At 57.7% G+C, this 15,079-nt stretch overlaps 1 protein-coding gene across 7 annotated transcripts in view; it reads left to right on the top strand.

Moving 5' to 3' along the window:
• Positions 1-15,079, top strand: part of LOC100472275 (tensin-3) — a 158,000-nt gene that overhangs the window by 109,557 nt on the left and 33,364 nt on the right. For all 7 annotated transcript variants that reach the window (XM_034665209.1, XM_034665216.1, XM_034665224.1 and 4 more), the window contains one exon: positions 5,689-6,942. In XM_034665209.1, coding sequence (XP_034521100.1) covers positions 5,689-6,942 — 1,254 coding nt within the window. The remainder of the gene's footprint in view (positions 1-5,688; positions 6,943-15,079) is intronic.

The raw sequence follows: 15,079 nt of genomic DNA, 5'->3' as shown, positions 1-15,079 counted from the left end.
CTCAGCGGACCAGGAGCCCTGTCAGGAGCTAGGGAGGAAAGCACAGCCCAGGAGGGAATGCAGTGTGTGGGGGGAATTGCACAGAAAACATCCAGGCGAATTCCTTTCCTAAATTAAATTGCTAATTTCATCAAGGCGGTTGGTCAGCTTTAGGATTCCAGTGTCTTCAAGGCGTGGGAGGCCTGGACCTGGGGGTGGGGTGGGGGACAAAGGTCGGGGTGCCTTCCGATGCTCTGTCCCACGCGATGCTGTACAGCCTTTATGAGCCTCTGTTCTCATCTGCAAAACGGGTTTTCCAATTCCTGCTTCACAGCATTCCTTTGGGAATTCAGTGAGCTCCACCCCTGGGGCGTCACAGCCCCCGTCCCCACCGCCTTCCCCTCGTACACAGAGCCTTGGTCTTCAGAATGTCAGCCCGTTTGCGACGGTGTTTGCTGGAGGATGTCTCTGCATCGTTGTTTCTCTGCAGACACAGCCTCCCCTGACAGCAGTCACCCCTGGGTATGCGCCCCTCCTCGCATCCAGCTCCTTCCTTGTCCCCCTGTCCACCCATCGGATGCCTGAGATGTGCCCGTCACCCCGTGGCCTGGGCTGGTCTGGCCTGAGCGCGCAGTAGGGATTCTGCGAGGCCTTCTGGCGTCTGTTAACAGCTCGCGGCCGTGGCGAGTACGTGGTTCCCATGGGCGGACATGCCTCGGGGAGTTTCTGCTCGTCTCCACTGAAGACTTGCAGGGAGGAGGACCCTGTTAGCTCTTCTCAAGTGAGAACTGGCTTTCTAAGCGAACCTGATGTGGTAGTGGAACGCGGGACTTGTGGTCAGTACGCAGGAGACGGAAAGGAGGGTCCGGGGAGTTGAATCACCCCGTCCGGCTTGTCCTGTGTTGGAATGCACTTCTGTTGGAAGCGGGGCCAGCGCACAGCTGAACCAATTTACAAGTCACTTCTATGCCTTCTTGGCTTCAGAGCGGCTGGTGCCTGGGTGGAGGTGGAGTGGGGTTCAGCCGTCCCTTTGGCTGATTTTTGACACACCTGGGGGCACAGGTGGGTGTTGTTTAATCTGTGTTCAGCCAGGATGGGAAGGAGTGTTTTCTTTTCTGTCTCTGTACATATTTTGGTCTCCCCCATTTTCTTGCATTCTTTTTGAAATGCTTTCTGAGCGCCTGTCTCCCTCCTGGTGGGAACGCCCCCTGTCAAGGTCAGGTGGGGGTGGGCGGGGCTGGGGCGGGGTGTGCAGCCTGCCTGCACTGCTGTGCCAGGAGGCAGGAAGGAAGGCCCATTCCGTGTTTTATTCCTTCTTGTTCTTTTCCACATGATAAACCGTCCTGTTGTGTCATGAAGCCCTAATCAGAGCTGTATTTACGTTTGTTTGATTTTTAACTAGGCCCGGGCTGCGGCTACGGGGAAATCATTACCAGGCTACTCCCTGGTCTCCTTTTGAAAGGAGCCCTGGGTTCTGGCTGGAGGAGTGGAGGCAGTGGAAAGGGATAGGTGACACAGAGCGGGAATGGCTGGGGGGCGACCATGTCCCCAGCTGAAAAGCTGCAAGAACTGGGCAGGTGCCTCCCCCTTTCTGGAACGAGGGTCTTCGTTGGCAGAAAGAGGATGGAGCCAAACTCCCTTTGAGCTGGAAATACAAAGTTAAAACCAGTCATTTATACAAAAAGATGCCCGGGGAAGAGGATGCCCTGGGTGGTACCTTCTAGAATTCTCTGTCCTTGCCCCTACACCCACCCCACAGGGGCCACTTCGTAGCATCTGGGTTTGGAGGTGGTGCAGAAGTTCCAAGGGAGCGTGCTTCCCTCAAGGGTACTGTGCCCCGCCTGGCCTCAGGGTCGGTGGTGGCAGCAAGACACCCGCCACAGCCACACCGGGGACCTGGGACCACAGCCGGAGTCTGGGCTGCCCCGGGGCCCTGGAGTAATACTTTCCCCCTTTCTTTTCCAGACCCCGGCCACATCCCAAGGGTCCTCTGCCATCACCAGATGAGGGTGTCCCTAACGATTGAGCCAAAGCCCCTGGGGCTCCGCACAGCAGGGACGGGGCTCCTGTTAGTTTCCTGGGGAGGGTTCGGCAGGCGGCTGTGGGAGCCCCTGACTGCCGTGTTCACGCCAGGAAACACAACAGCAGCCCCGTGCGGGTGAGCTGGTCCTTTCCCGCGGCCGGTGGTCCTTTCCCGCGTGCTGCGCCAGGGGCAGACGGTGCGCAAGTGGGAAGACGCTGCTTGCAGGAAAGCCTCAGCTGCGCAGGTTTGAGCAAGGGAGGGCAGGACAGTGGGGGAGACGGGAGTGGCAAAGACACCGTGCCACTGTTATGCACCCACTGCATGCCCCCCGCATTGTCGCACACCTGTGCTAGTGCCCGGAGGCTTTTGGGTGACCCTTGGGCGTCTGGCCCCTCCGCCTGCTCTTGGGCACGTTGGGCCAGCTCTCCCTTAACCACGTGGGTGTTCTTCGGCATGTTGGAGCCTCAGTGTGGGTGACGTCGGGGACTTCTGCATGAGGAGCCTCGGCTGTCACGGGCCAGGCTCGCGGTGGGCGCCGCTGCTGCCTGGGAGAGTGGGGGCCCCAGGGCTGCGGGCACTTCTGCCTTCACACCGTGTTGCTGTGTGTTTGTTTTGGGCTGGTTGGCTGTTTTCAGTTCTTTGGCCCACTAAGATAGAGGAACTTTTCAGACTAGCTCCCCAGTCTTTCTTGTGTGAGAACATGCTAGAACAATGGCTCTCTTAGTTACTCAGTGCCCACTTGGTACCAGGGTCTGTTCCCTAATTTTGGGGGATACTGCAGGTACCCGAGCCCCCAGCCCTCCTGGAGCCCGTATTCTTGTGGGGGACGCACATGGTACATAACACGTGGGCAAAGCGGCAATTGTGTGGTTGTAGGTGTGCCACAGACGGCACCCCCCCACCAGGGAAAGGATGGTCAGGAAAGCCCTGCTGAGCCAGGACAGAGAGCAAGGGAGGCAAAGAACAGCAGGAGCAAAGGCCCTGGGGCAGGCGCAGGTGTGTGACTGCTGTGGTCTGGGAACAGCAGGGTGAGGCAGGATTGAGGCCCGGAGGGAGGGCCAGGCTCCATCCACCAGGGACAGAGATCTTCCCAGTGATTATGGCCTGCTGGCCGCCTGTATGTGTGTTCTGTCTTTCCTCTTAATGCACTAAAGGATTGGGATAATCACTCCATTTCGTAAATGAGGAACCAGGGGCTGCAACAGTCTCGATGTGAGCTGAAGGCACAGAGCATAAATGCAGAATGGGAATGCAGGCATCGCAGCCCTCCGCTGAAAAACCAGTCTGGTTCCTTCTTATAGTAGTGGAAACCCTTGCTCAGAGTACGGGGTGTGGTCCGTGGGGGCCAGAGGCCCCTTCCCCTTCCCTTGCCCCGTGGCCGATGTCCCCCCCTCCCCAAGATCACAGGTGGGTGTGTCTGTGGGCACATCCTGTGCCTTTGGGAAAATCCGAGCTCCCACCAAGGTATCCGCAGGTTTGGGCGGGTCTGTTTGGGGGTTTCACGGACGCAGAGCCTCTTCTTTCCCCATGGATGGAACGTGTGGCCTGTAATGTGTGTGCGTGGTGGGGAGTTGAGGCGAGAGCCCAAGCTGGCGTTTGTCTGCCTCCCATCCCTGCGCTGCCCATGCGAGGGCCATGAGCACCCCGGGGCCTGCGGATCCGGCCTTGCACAGAGCCGGTGTTGGGTCCACGGCAACCGCGTTGCTTTAGCAAGTTTGTTATTATCTTGACGCGGCTCCTGTTAATAAAAATAATGACACGGTACTCATGACTCCCCAGGCCAGGGCATTTCCTGCCCTTGACCACGTCATGCAGACCCTTCCTTGTGGGGCTGGCCAAGGGCTTCTAACTCGGAGCGATTCATGGGCTCTTTTGCCCAGTTCCTTTTTTTTGCTTTTTAAGTCATGATGTCTCTGCATTTAATTGAGATTTGGGGAGCAGGACGTGGAGGTCACGGACGCACAGTTGTGGCGGCAAGAGGTGTGCATCTAGAATTCGCGGATGCCCGCCTGGCTGTGCTCCGGCCCCTCACCCGCCGGCCTGGACTGCTCCGACCCCTCTGTCACCATCATGGTGGCGTCTGTGATTTGCACAGAGCAGAGCCCCGGACGAGAGCCGCCCCTGGCCTCGCGCTCTGCCGATGGAGGGAAGGCACGCGCTCAGTGGGTCTTATGGAGTTAGACACCTCCCGGCACCGGGGGTCTCCCACAGAAGCTGAGTTGAACACCTGTTTTTTCAGGCCCGTAAAGCCCCTCATTTGGGAGCCGTGGAATTCGGGGTATCTGTGGCATCCTCTGGTGTGGCTCACAGAGAGTCGCCTTTCCCTTGGAGCCCAGGGTCCGATAGGCCTGGGTTCTGGTCCCACCTCTGCCTCCCAGCAGGTGCCTGACCTCGGCCAGTTCCAGATTCTCGTGGAGCTTTAGCCCGGTAGGTTTGAGAAAGGAAGGACAAGTTAGTTCACTAGACAGGCTGTCCTGCGATAATGGGAGGGGCGGGTGTCTGCCCTCGAGCAGGCGCTCAGGAATGCGGCCAGTGTCTCCCGTGCCGTCACCCTGATGACCCCGTGTCTGAGTGCAGCACCTGCCCTGACTTCGAGCTCCCACCACGGGGTGTTGGTCCCGGGCACTGGGTGTATTTACAGTATTTTGTGGGTCTTCCCCCGACCCCACTCTGCTTTAGATGCGGGTCGATGTGATTGCACGCTGCCTTCGTCCTGCTTCTCCTGGGCACAACTGAAATAAGGAAGCCCGGGGTCACGCATGCTGTTCACACAAGAGCCCAAGATACCCCGCAGGCCTCGGTCCTGTCTTGTCACCCCAGCATTTCCAAAACCGCTGGGAGCTGCTGACCGTACCCGCTCACCCTGGACGCCGGGGCCCGGAGCCCGAGTACGCAGTGGCTCCCAGGTGCCCAATGGGCGTGGGCACAGCCCTTGGCAGCCCCCTCGTTGCATTCTGCCTGCCGAGTCACCGTGGGAAAACACAGGAGGTGCTGACACAAGCTTCCCCGGGACCCAGGCGCTTCCCGACTGCCCGGCGGCAGGTGGAGACCAGGGCTGAAATTAATAATAGTGGCAGAGGCGTTCGCTCTTCCCCCACTCATGGCCTGGCTTGCGTTTCCCAACGGTCCTGGTGGGCGGAGGCCAGAGCACAAAGATCTGCTTCCCGTGTCCTGGGCCCTGCTGGGCCATCGTCGGACCTTCTTGGTTGGAGGGATGCTGTGCTGTCGGGAAGTTTGGAGATGGGTTTCTGCCTCTCTCTCTCTCCCTGTGAGATTCAGGGCCCCAGCCTGTCCCACGTCCCACTTCTTCACTCCTGGGGCTTTAGGAGCTCAGCTGTGCTCAGCATTCAGGCTGCTGACGAAATTAACTTTGAGCCCTCGGGGCAAGATGACTCTAAAGTGCGGAGAATCCGGAAGGTTCTCTATGTGACAGTTCTCTTTGCACAGAAAGGTAGAAAGGGTCCTGGGTGCCGAAGCTGTTGGACGATTTGAATTGCTTTTGCTGATGCTCGTGTTGTCGGGGTGTAGATAGATTTTTGGGGTCCTAGAGGAGTACTCGTCCCCAATTATGGTGAGTTGTCTGTTGGGAGTTCGTTTGTTCAGGAAGATGCACACATGCATCCCAAGAGCCTGAAGCTTCCTTTTCCAGCCTTGACTTACCGCCCATCTCCCGTTTTCTCCCCCAGTGCTGCACACGCAGGGCCCCGTCGATGGCAGTCTTTACGCCAAGGTGAGGAAGAAGAGCGCCTCGGATCCCAGCGTCCCGGGGGGGTCTCCAGCCATCCCCACCGCCGGCAGCCCAGACCACGGGGACCACACCTTGTCCGTCAGCAGCGACTCTGGCCACTCCACCGCCTCCGTCAGGACCGACAGGACCGAGGAGCAACTTGCCGTGGGGCCCAGACGGGGCCTGAGTCCCCAGGAGAAGGCTGAGCTGGACCAGCTGCTCAGTGGCTTTGGACTGGAAGATTCCGGAAGCCCCATCAAGGATATGACCGATGGTCCCAGCAAGTACAGTGGGACACGCCATGTCGTGCCTGCTCAGGTGCACGTGAACGGAGACGCCACGCTCAAGGACCGGGAGACGGACATCCTGGATGACGAGATGCCCGGCCATGACCTGCACAGCGTGGACAGCATCGGGACCCTGTCCTCCTCGGAGGGACACCAGTCGGCCCACCTGGGCCCCTTTGCCTGCCACCAGAGCAGCCAGAACTCCCTCCTGTCAGAGGGGTTTGGCAGCAGCCCTGGGGAAGATGCCCACGGCAGCCTTGCCCCTGACCTGAGCCTCGGCGTGGACCCCCTGTACGAGCGGGAGCGGGCGTTCGGGCTCCGAGAGTCCAAGCAGCCGCAGCCGGCGCTCCGAAGGCCCTCTGTGTCCGCCCAGACTCAGGCCTACGGACAGAGCGGCTACTCCACGCAGACCTGGGTGCGCCAGCAGCAGATGGTGGCCGCCCACCAGTACAGCTTTGCTCCCGATGCCGAGGCCAGGCTCGTCGGCCGCGGCCCTGAGGACGGCTCCGGCCTGGTGCAGGCCCAGCCCAGGGTTCCGGTCACCCCCACCCGGGGCACGGGCAGCAGAGTGGCCCTCCAGAGAGGCATGGGCCCCGGGCCCCATCTCCCCGACGCACAGCGGCCCCCTCCCGGCAAAGCATTCAAGCCCAGATCTCCAGACGTCAGAGTCGTGAACGGGACTGGACCGGAGCCGAGTGCGGACCCCTCCCCAGGCTCACCCACCCTGGACATCGACCAGTCCATTGAGCAGCTCAACAGGCTCATCTTGGAGCTGGACCCTACTTTTGAGCCCATCCCCACCCACATGAACACACCAGGCAGCCAGGCCAACGGCCCCATGCCCCCCGACAGTGTGGGAGGCGGGCTGCGAGTGAGTGGCCTGCAGGACGTAGGAGACGGCCCGGGCAGGGCTTCTGGGCGGCAAGGTGAGTGGGACTTCCACGGGATGCACGCTTGTCTGTGTCTTACAGGACGGGGCTTAGCAGAGGAGCGCCGGGCTTGTCCCTGGGTCCAGGGGAGAGCAGCAGACATGATGGCAGGGCCCCTGGGCACAGCCTTGTGGGGACAAGTCCGCAGCTGTGCACCTAGCTGGCCTTGCAGGGAGTGGGGGGCTGCTCATGGCTCTGGCAGGCCTCAGAGGCTGGAAGACTTGGGAGTGGGGAAGGATGGCGGGGATGAGGGAACTCGGGCCCAGTGGGGCCTTGGCACAGAGGGGCACAGTCCCTGTGGGGGGCTCGGTGCACCCCTGCTGCGGTGGGGCCATGCTGACTCAGGAAGTTAGGTCTGCGGGGCTCTCGTCCCTGGGACTTGTGGTGTGGGGACCAGGGCCGGCCGGGGTGGCTGTAACGGACAAGTGGTGACCTCCGTGTGTCTGCCTTCGTGAATGTGGGGACCCATGTTGGGATGGGGTCTGTGACTTGCTCTCTGTGTCAGGGAGGCATAAAGCTGGGGGACCCCCGAGAGCTGGCCAGGTGGGCTTGGAGGGCCAGCCAGCAGGCAGAGGGTGCTGGGATGGAGGGAGGGGTCAGGGCAGGGAACAGTGTGTGAAGGCCGCGTGGAGAAGGTGCTTCCGCACACAGAAGGTGGAGCCCGGTGGGCATCCAAGCCAGGGTGCCCTGGATGTCTGGGGAGGCTGAGGGGGCTGTGTTCTGGACACCTGTCCGCTCTTAGGCGGGGCCTGGACCCAGAGGCCACCTAAAGCCTGTGAGCGTGGTGTCCACGTGAGGCCAGGCTCTCCTGCATTGGAATGTCAGCGGGCTCCCTGGGTCCCCAAGGCAGGCACGCTGTCACCTCCCTGTCCTTCTGTGTCTGACCCTGAGTGCCGTGCGTCATGCCGAGCCAGTAACACTGAGGGACGGATTAATGTTCACTGGGGGACTTCTCTGGACCCCTTTCATCTCCTTAAGGCTCCTTGGCTGCAGGGGCAGAGTCCCGTCTTAGATCTGAGTGTTTGGAGGTGTCAGGAGACCAAGAAGGTCTCGTGGGTCACATGCAGTAGAGCAGTATTAGGTCCCCGGTCTGCACCCCCCGCTGCCGGTAGGAGACCTGTTCCAGACCCCTTCCGGAGCAGAGCCTATGCTAAGAGGGCGGCTCCCAGCGGTGGGAAGGGGTGGGGCGTGCCGTGCAGCTCCAGAGCGAGGCTCCTGCTTTCCTGGGCCCCCGGCAGAGAAGGGCGGCCTGCCTGAGACTTGCACAGCATCCGGCATGAAGGAGCTTGGCCGTGTGGGGGCTCACGACAGCCCACAAGCAGGCTTTGCCCGTCCTTCTGGGACAGCTTGTCTTGATAGAAATCCCATCAAAAGAAGGCTCATGTCTGTAGCTCTCAGACTTTTACACTGAGGCAAAAGGGAACTTCCCTCCCTGGCAGGTATAGAGAATACTGAATCCATTTGATTTTTTTTTTTTAAGATTTTATTTATTTATTTGCGAGCTGGGGGAGAGAGAGAAAGCGTGTGCATCCAGGAGGAGGGGCAGAGGGGGAGAGAGAATCTCAAGCAGACTCCATGCTGAGTGGATCCCCAAGCAGGGCTCAATCCCAGGACCCTGAGATCATGACCTGAGCTGACATCAACAGTCGGATGCTTAACGGACTGAGCCCCCCAGGTGTCCCAGAACCCAATTGATTTTAAAATTTAAACATCAGTATTTGTACTTCTCGGTTGGAAAAGGCTGAATCAGCCAGCAACAGAAAAAAAAAAAATCACTGAGTAGTGGGGGAAGTCCCAACAGGGTAGCTAACCAACTGGTTTTGAGTCTTGGAACATTCCAGATTTGGGGACGCGGGAAACTTGTGCTTTGAAGAGCTTCCAGGTCCTGAGCCTCGATGGGGAGGCCAGGGCTGCTGAGCTGAGCTGGGCCTCACGTGGCCAAGCAGGAAGCACTGGCAAGTCTGAAAGGAGCCATGGCATGCCCAGCATGGCAGCCATCACCCCACACGTGCATCATGTCTGCGTCTGTGTGCGTAAGGCTTGGCCCCATTGACACATGTCTGACCACAGCCACCTTGAGTCTTGCTCAGACAGGAAAGGCATGGGCAGGTTCCAAGGTGCTGTATCTTCCAGCGAGACCCTGCCTGGCCTGCCTCGCATCTCAGATGCAATCCTCACTGTAGGAAATACTTGGGTGCAGGGACCTCAGCGTCTGGAGGTGAGCAGAAGCCTTCACTCTTTGTAGAATGTGGATGATCATAAGAAAGACCACCAGTTACCTCGTGGTAGGAAGTTGGGAATGGCATTCCCTGGAGCTCCTCCTGGGGCCTGCTGTGTGTCCTGACAGCTCATGAGTGGCTGCACACCTGCTGTGGGTCTGGTTACTTCTGAGAGGAGAATTGCACATGAAAGCTGAGCATTTCCTGAGAAAGTCTGCTTGATGCCAGCACTGTAGTAATAATGACGATGGTGATGACGGTGATGATGGTGCTAGTGGTGATGGTGACAGTGGTGATGGTAGGGATGATGGTGATGGTGATGATGATGGTGGGGCTGATGGTGATGATGGTGATAGTGAAGATGGTGATGATTATGGTAGTGATGGTGGTGGTGATGGCAATGGTGATGATGGTGGGATTGATGATGATGGTGATGATGGTGGTAGTGATGGTGTGGGTGATGGTGGTGCTGATAATGGTGATGATGATGATGGTGATGGTGGTGATGATGGTAATGATGATGGTGGTGATGATGGTAATGATGGTGGTGGTGGTGATGATGATGGTGGTGGTGGTGATGATGGGGCTGATGGTAATGATGATGATGGTGATAGTGATGACGGTAATGATGATGGTGGTAATGGCAGCGGTGATGATGGTGGTGGTGGTGGTGACCACTAGTGTGATAATTGTGTTGACGATGATGGTAATAATGATGGTAAGCACTGCCACTCTGAGCGCTTGTGCTGTCCCAGGCATCATGTTTGAGCTTATCTGTGTCACCCGTGATCTTTATGTCCCCTGTGGCGTGAAACCAGATCTTCTGTCTGTCTGACTGTGCACGCCATGGCTGAGCCCTTATTCCACTAAACTCTGACTCTGCCACCAGCCAGAAAGCCCCTTTGTGTCCTGGCACCACAGTGATGTTTGTCAGTAGTGGGGTGTGGTGCTGGCAGAAAGGTCGATGATTCTCCAAGGACCCATGTGGCTCTGCTGGATTCAAGAAGCTCATCACGGGACGGTGTAGGGAGCCTGTCCCTGCCTATAAGACAGGAGAGAGTCCATCCAGAGGTGGCCTGTCAGAAACTTTCACCTCGTGAAAGGCGGTGAGGTGGGGGGGGGGTTGGGGTGTTTCGCTCCCTCTGTGCCTCTGTGGCTCCCTCGCTCTGGTCTGACGCCCTGGCTGTGCACCCCTCCGTGCAGCCTGACACCTAGGTAGGTTTCTCTGGTCACATCCTTTGAGTGGGGAGACTTTGCCTGATGTTACCCAGGTAGCAAAAGAAATGACTCAGTCCGTGAGTTTACAACCCGCGGATGGCAGGAAGCCAGCTCTGTTTTTCCCATCCCTCAAGGGCTCCTTACTTCACGTTGCCAAATATTTTGTTCATGTTACATCAACCCCAACCCACAATGACAGGATCGTGGCGGGCCTCCTATTGTGTTTGTAGGACCTTGCTGCTGGCGTTCACGTTTGTCCACAGACGTGGACATCCACCGCGTTAATACTCAACCGAGTCAGGGAACTTGTTTACACTGAAGGGAATTCAGAGCAATGAGAAGGAGCAGCTTTTATTTTAAGTAGGCTCCACACCCAGCGCAGAGCCCAAGGTGGGGCTTGAACCCACGACCCTGAGATCAAGACCTGAGCTGAGATCAAGAGTCGGACCGTTCCCCGACTGAGCCACCCAGGTGCCCTGAGAGGTAGCAACTTTGAATCATCGATCCTGGAAAGCCCATCCATTGAAGTTAGGTGTTAAACCCCAAAGGGATCTAGTGTGAGAACAGGAGGGTATGTGGGCACTCAGAAAGCAGCCTGACGTCATTACCCTGCACCCCTTGTTTTGTACGCGAGAGAGACCCACAGACGTGCAGCAGCCCAGGGTCATGTCAGCACCAGGATGGCTGCCTCTGAGCAAGTCTGCAAGGCAGGGGGGCCTCTGCAAGAGCCCAGCAGTTTGGCCCGGCCTGTGCAGGGGTGGGAGGGGTGGCCGCAGCTCCCACACCCAGAGCAGCCCCATCCTGGATATTAGGAGAAATGGAAGTGCCTGTTGCGTCTTGGGGTGCTGGGGACACAGTGCATCCGTGGTGATTTTCTAAAGCCCCAAGTTCAGTGACTTGTGCAGTGTGCGTTGCAATCAAGCTCAACCCCGTTAGCGGCCAGTCCTGTCTCCCAGCCCCGGCCCCAGGCCGCCCCTAATCTGCCTTCTGATGCTGGGTTTGCCGATGCTGGGCGCTGCATCCAAACAGAATTGTACGGTGTGTGTCTGATTTCTTTCACTGAGCGTCTGCTTTTCCACACTCATCCAGGTTGTAGTGTGTGTTAGACCTTCATTCCCGTTTAAGGCTGAATCGTATTCCGCGGGGCGGTTGGACACAGTACGCACATCCATTCCTCCAAGCGTGGATACCGTGTCGCTTCGCGCTTCGGCTGTTGGGAATCGTGCTGCTGTGAGCATCGGTGTGCAAGTATTAGTCTGAATGTTTTCAGTTTTTTTTTTTTTTAAAGATTTTATTTATTTGAGAGAGAGGAGAGAGCAAGGGATAGAGCGCAAGCAGGGGGAGCGGCAGAGGCAGAGGGGGAAGCAGACTTCCCGCTGAGGATACGGGACTCGATCCCAGGACCCTGGGATCATGACCTGAGCCGAAGGCAGATGCTTCACCGACTGAGCCCCCCTGAATGTTTTCAATTCTTGAGCGGAACTGCTGGGCCACATGGCCCTTTTGTGTTTAACTGGTCGAAGGACCACCCCCTCCAGTGTTTGAGAATTTGCTTTGGAGACCCCCTGGCCTCGGCATGGGTGGCTTGTTTCCCAAAGCTCTGCCATCGGTGCGCTAAGAGCAAATTGGTCCACATGGATGTGATCCCCTAACGGACACATGCACCATGACTTACGGACAACTGTCGTTTATTTAACCCCTGGGTAGGGCTGGTAAAGTCCTCTGTGTCAGGACAGAGAGGTCATGATATCTCCAGCATGACATCCCGGGCCTGGGAGTCGCTTCATTTCTCCTCCTGGCCCGTCAGCCAGCTGGGCCTGTGGAGGCCCCTGCCCACATCGCTGTCCACCGAGGGTCATCCTGAAGGTGGACAGCTCTGGCAACTGTCCTGGGTCAGCGCTACGGGGGGCTCAGTCAGTGAAGCATCTGCCTTTCGCTCAGGTCCTGATCCCAGGGTCTTGGGATCGAGCCCCATGTCAGGCTCCCTGCTCAGTGGGGAGTCTGCTTCTCCCTCTGCCTCTGCCCCTCCCCTGATCGTGCTCTCTCTCTCTGACAAATAAATAATAAAATTAAAAAAAAAAAGCTACGGGTGCTAAAAGATGATATGTTTGAGGAGCAGACCAGCAAGTGATCTGGGGAGGGGAACGATCATTCAAAGGGAAACTCAATTCAGAGAAGCAAAAGGGACCTGAGGCCCGGTACCAGGCTTTGCTGACGTTGTCTTCAGGGTGTTGGGTAGTGATCTTGCCTTTTGGTCACTGTGTGGCTTCTTCCATTTTGCTTGAAGTCAATTCTGATTTTGAGTAAACTGTGGAAGGAGGATTGCTGACATTTCTCATATTGGAAAGAGAGCCTTCTAGCTTTTGGGATATTGCCTTTCCCTTTTAAGTGCACCTTTTTGGAGGAAGTGCACCTACCCAAACACTTCAGTGTTCCCCAGTGAAAAGGATTTGCAGTTTTGCCATCCAAAAGACAGGCTTGCCTTGCTTGGCCCCCTGGCCTCATTGTGCCAGTGACAGTCCATTCCCATGGGCTCCCCTGGCACTGGGATGGGGTTGGGGGGGGCAGGGACCCAGAAGGAGAAGTCTCTGCGGCTGCAGGCCGCTCCTGCTGCGGGCTTGAGTGCTGGCCAGTGCTAGGAATTTCTAATAAACGTCTCCTAGCTCTTTGCAAATATATCCTGCAGGTGAGAGGGACGGGCGATCCCCTAGGGCAGTTTAGGGAGAAATAAATCTCCTCGAGCCATTCTGGGAACATTTAAGCTGGGCAGGTGGGCTTTTCACTGTCACGCTGCCCTTCAACCTCTCCCACCCTGTCTCGAGAAGGTGCCCGAGAAGGTGCCCGTGTTTAGTTGAATGAGCTGAACTTGGGAGGCCTCCCACACCCACAGGGCCGTCTTTGGCCATTGTTTGTCTTGACTCCTAGGAATGCAAGGGAGTTTCCAGCACCACCGTGCTTGCCTCTGTGACACAGCCCTTCATTCTTCTGCGGTTGTATAAAGATAAATAAATAGCTTCAGGGCACTTTGCCTTCTTGTGGCTCAGGTGGAAGACAAAGGTCACGTCCTCGGAGGTTTCCATCAACTCTTCAGGGCCGGAGTTCGCCACCTTGGCTGCACACATCAGCCACCTGGAAACGTGCTTCCTCCTCCAGACAGCCCGCGTGGGTTGACCTGGGCTGCGATCGGCGCGTCAGAATTGTTTTAAACGCCCCCCCCCCACATGTGGAACCCTGATGGGAGTCCGGGCTCGAGACCCACCTCTGTGCTCAGTGTGGTCATGAATTGGGGCCACCGGGAAGTTATTAAAAAATGCTCTGGGCCGCACTCTTGCGGGTTCTGGCTTCACGGGGGAGGGGTGAGGTCTGCGTGCCAGGACTTTTAACGCGATTCTAATGTGCAGCCAAGTTGGAGGACTGCTGTTCTGTATTTGTGGCTCTGCCTGGGCGTGCGCCCCGCTCACGTGGAGGGCTGACGCCCTGCTTGCCGAGGCAGGAGAGCCCCGCCTGCCGGCCTGCCCGCCTGCAGGTGAGTCGGGTATGACCCGACTTTCCAACCCTGTTGTGGGTTTGGAAACTGGACAGGAGTCCCAAGCCGGGGATCAGGGTGGTGACGCCTGGTCTGGGCTTTATCTTGACAGAGGAGGGGCTGGGACCCCACCTCGTGAGTCTCGGGCTCTTCATCTGCAGACAAGATCAGACGGTTGCCCCGAGGGGTCTTCATCACCCTAGTGTAGTGTAAGATACAAGCGGGTTCAGAGTTACCAGTGATCAGTGTATTCACGAACACGTGTATCCTTCCTTGAACCCAGCGCCTCCCCCTCCCCGGAAATAAAGTGAATTTGCAAAAATGAGACATGCTGGTGTTTGGGGATGGCAGCAAGGAGGCTTCCCGGGGACACCTGCCCCGCTTTAAGCCTGGGGAGGGGGGCCCCAAGGCCCAGGGTATGCGGTGTCCTGTGGCAGGAGGAAAGGAGACCAATGCGAAGACGTGTGAACGCCTGGCAGAGGGGCTGTTGGGGTCGCTGGGCGGGACAGGCTCATGACACTCAGCAGAGGAAGAGCTGCTCCCCGACCAACCCTCTGTGGGGACCGCGGAGAGCATGTGACCAGGGCTTGTGGGTGGATGCTTGGGTCACTGGGGGGTTTTGCAGACTCTGTGGTCCTGGGTTGCTGTGTTTTCTGCATCGATTGCAACGTCCTCTGTGACTGAGGTCCTCGTGTCTTGGATACTGGCTGGGAAGCAGCAGGGAGCAGGTGAGCAGAGCAGGGCAGGGGGAGTGTCTGAACAGGGGTGTGGGGCTGGGGCTGGGGCTGTGCAGGGGGGAACGGGGGTGTCCAGGGCTCAGCACTTGGGCCCGTTGCCTGTGGGAGGCCCCCAGAAGGAGCCTAAGGCTTGTTGCCCCTTCTCCCTGTGGTCCTTCTCAGAACACACCCCTCCCGGTGGAGGGCTGAGCGCACCTGCTGCCTTAGCTTGAGTCTCTCCTGCCTTCATCTGGTCTCGTGTTTCCCTCTCTCTCCGGATGTGACTTCTTCATTGAAAAGGGAAAACATGGGCACGGCTGGATAATTAGCCAATTCTTTAATACAGTTCAGAGAGTAGGTGTGAAGTATCTCATTATTCAACTCAAGTGATGTGCAAGCATCTTGCTTTTCTGACTTTAAAAGTGATACATACCAGAGCGCAGACCGTGGTCCAG

The sequence above is a fragment of the Ailuropoda melanoleuca genome, chromosome 1 (assembly GCF_002007445.2).
Source record: "Ailuropoda melanoleuca isolate Jingjing chromosome 1, ASM200744v2, whole genome shotgun sequence".
NCBI classification, from domain to species: Eukaryota; Metazoa; Chordata; class Mammalia; order Carnivora; family Ursidae; genus Ailuropoda; species Ailuropoda melanoleuca.
The sequence above is the reverse complement of the archived record's forward strand: the minus strand, read 5'-3'. Positions and strand labels throughout refer to the sequence as shown.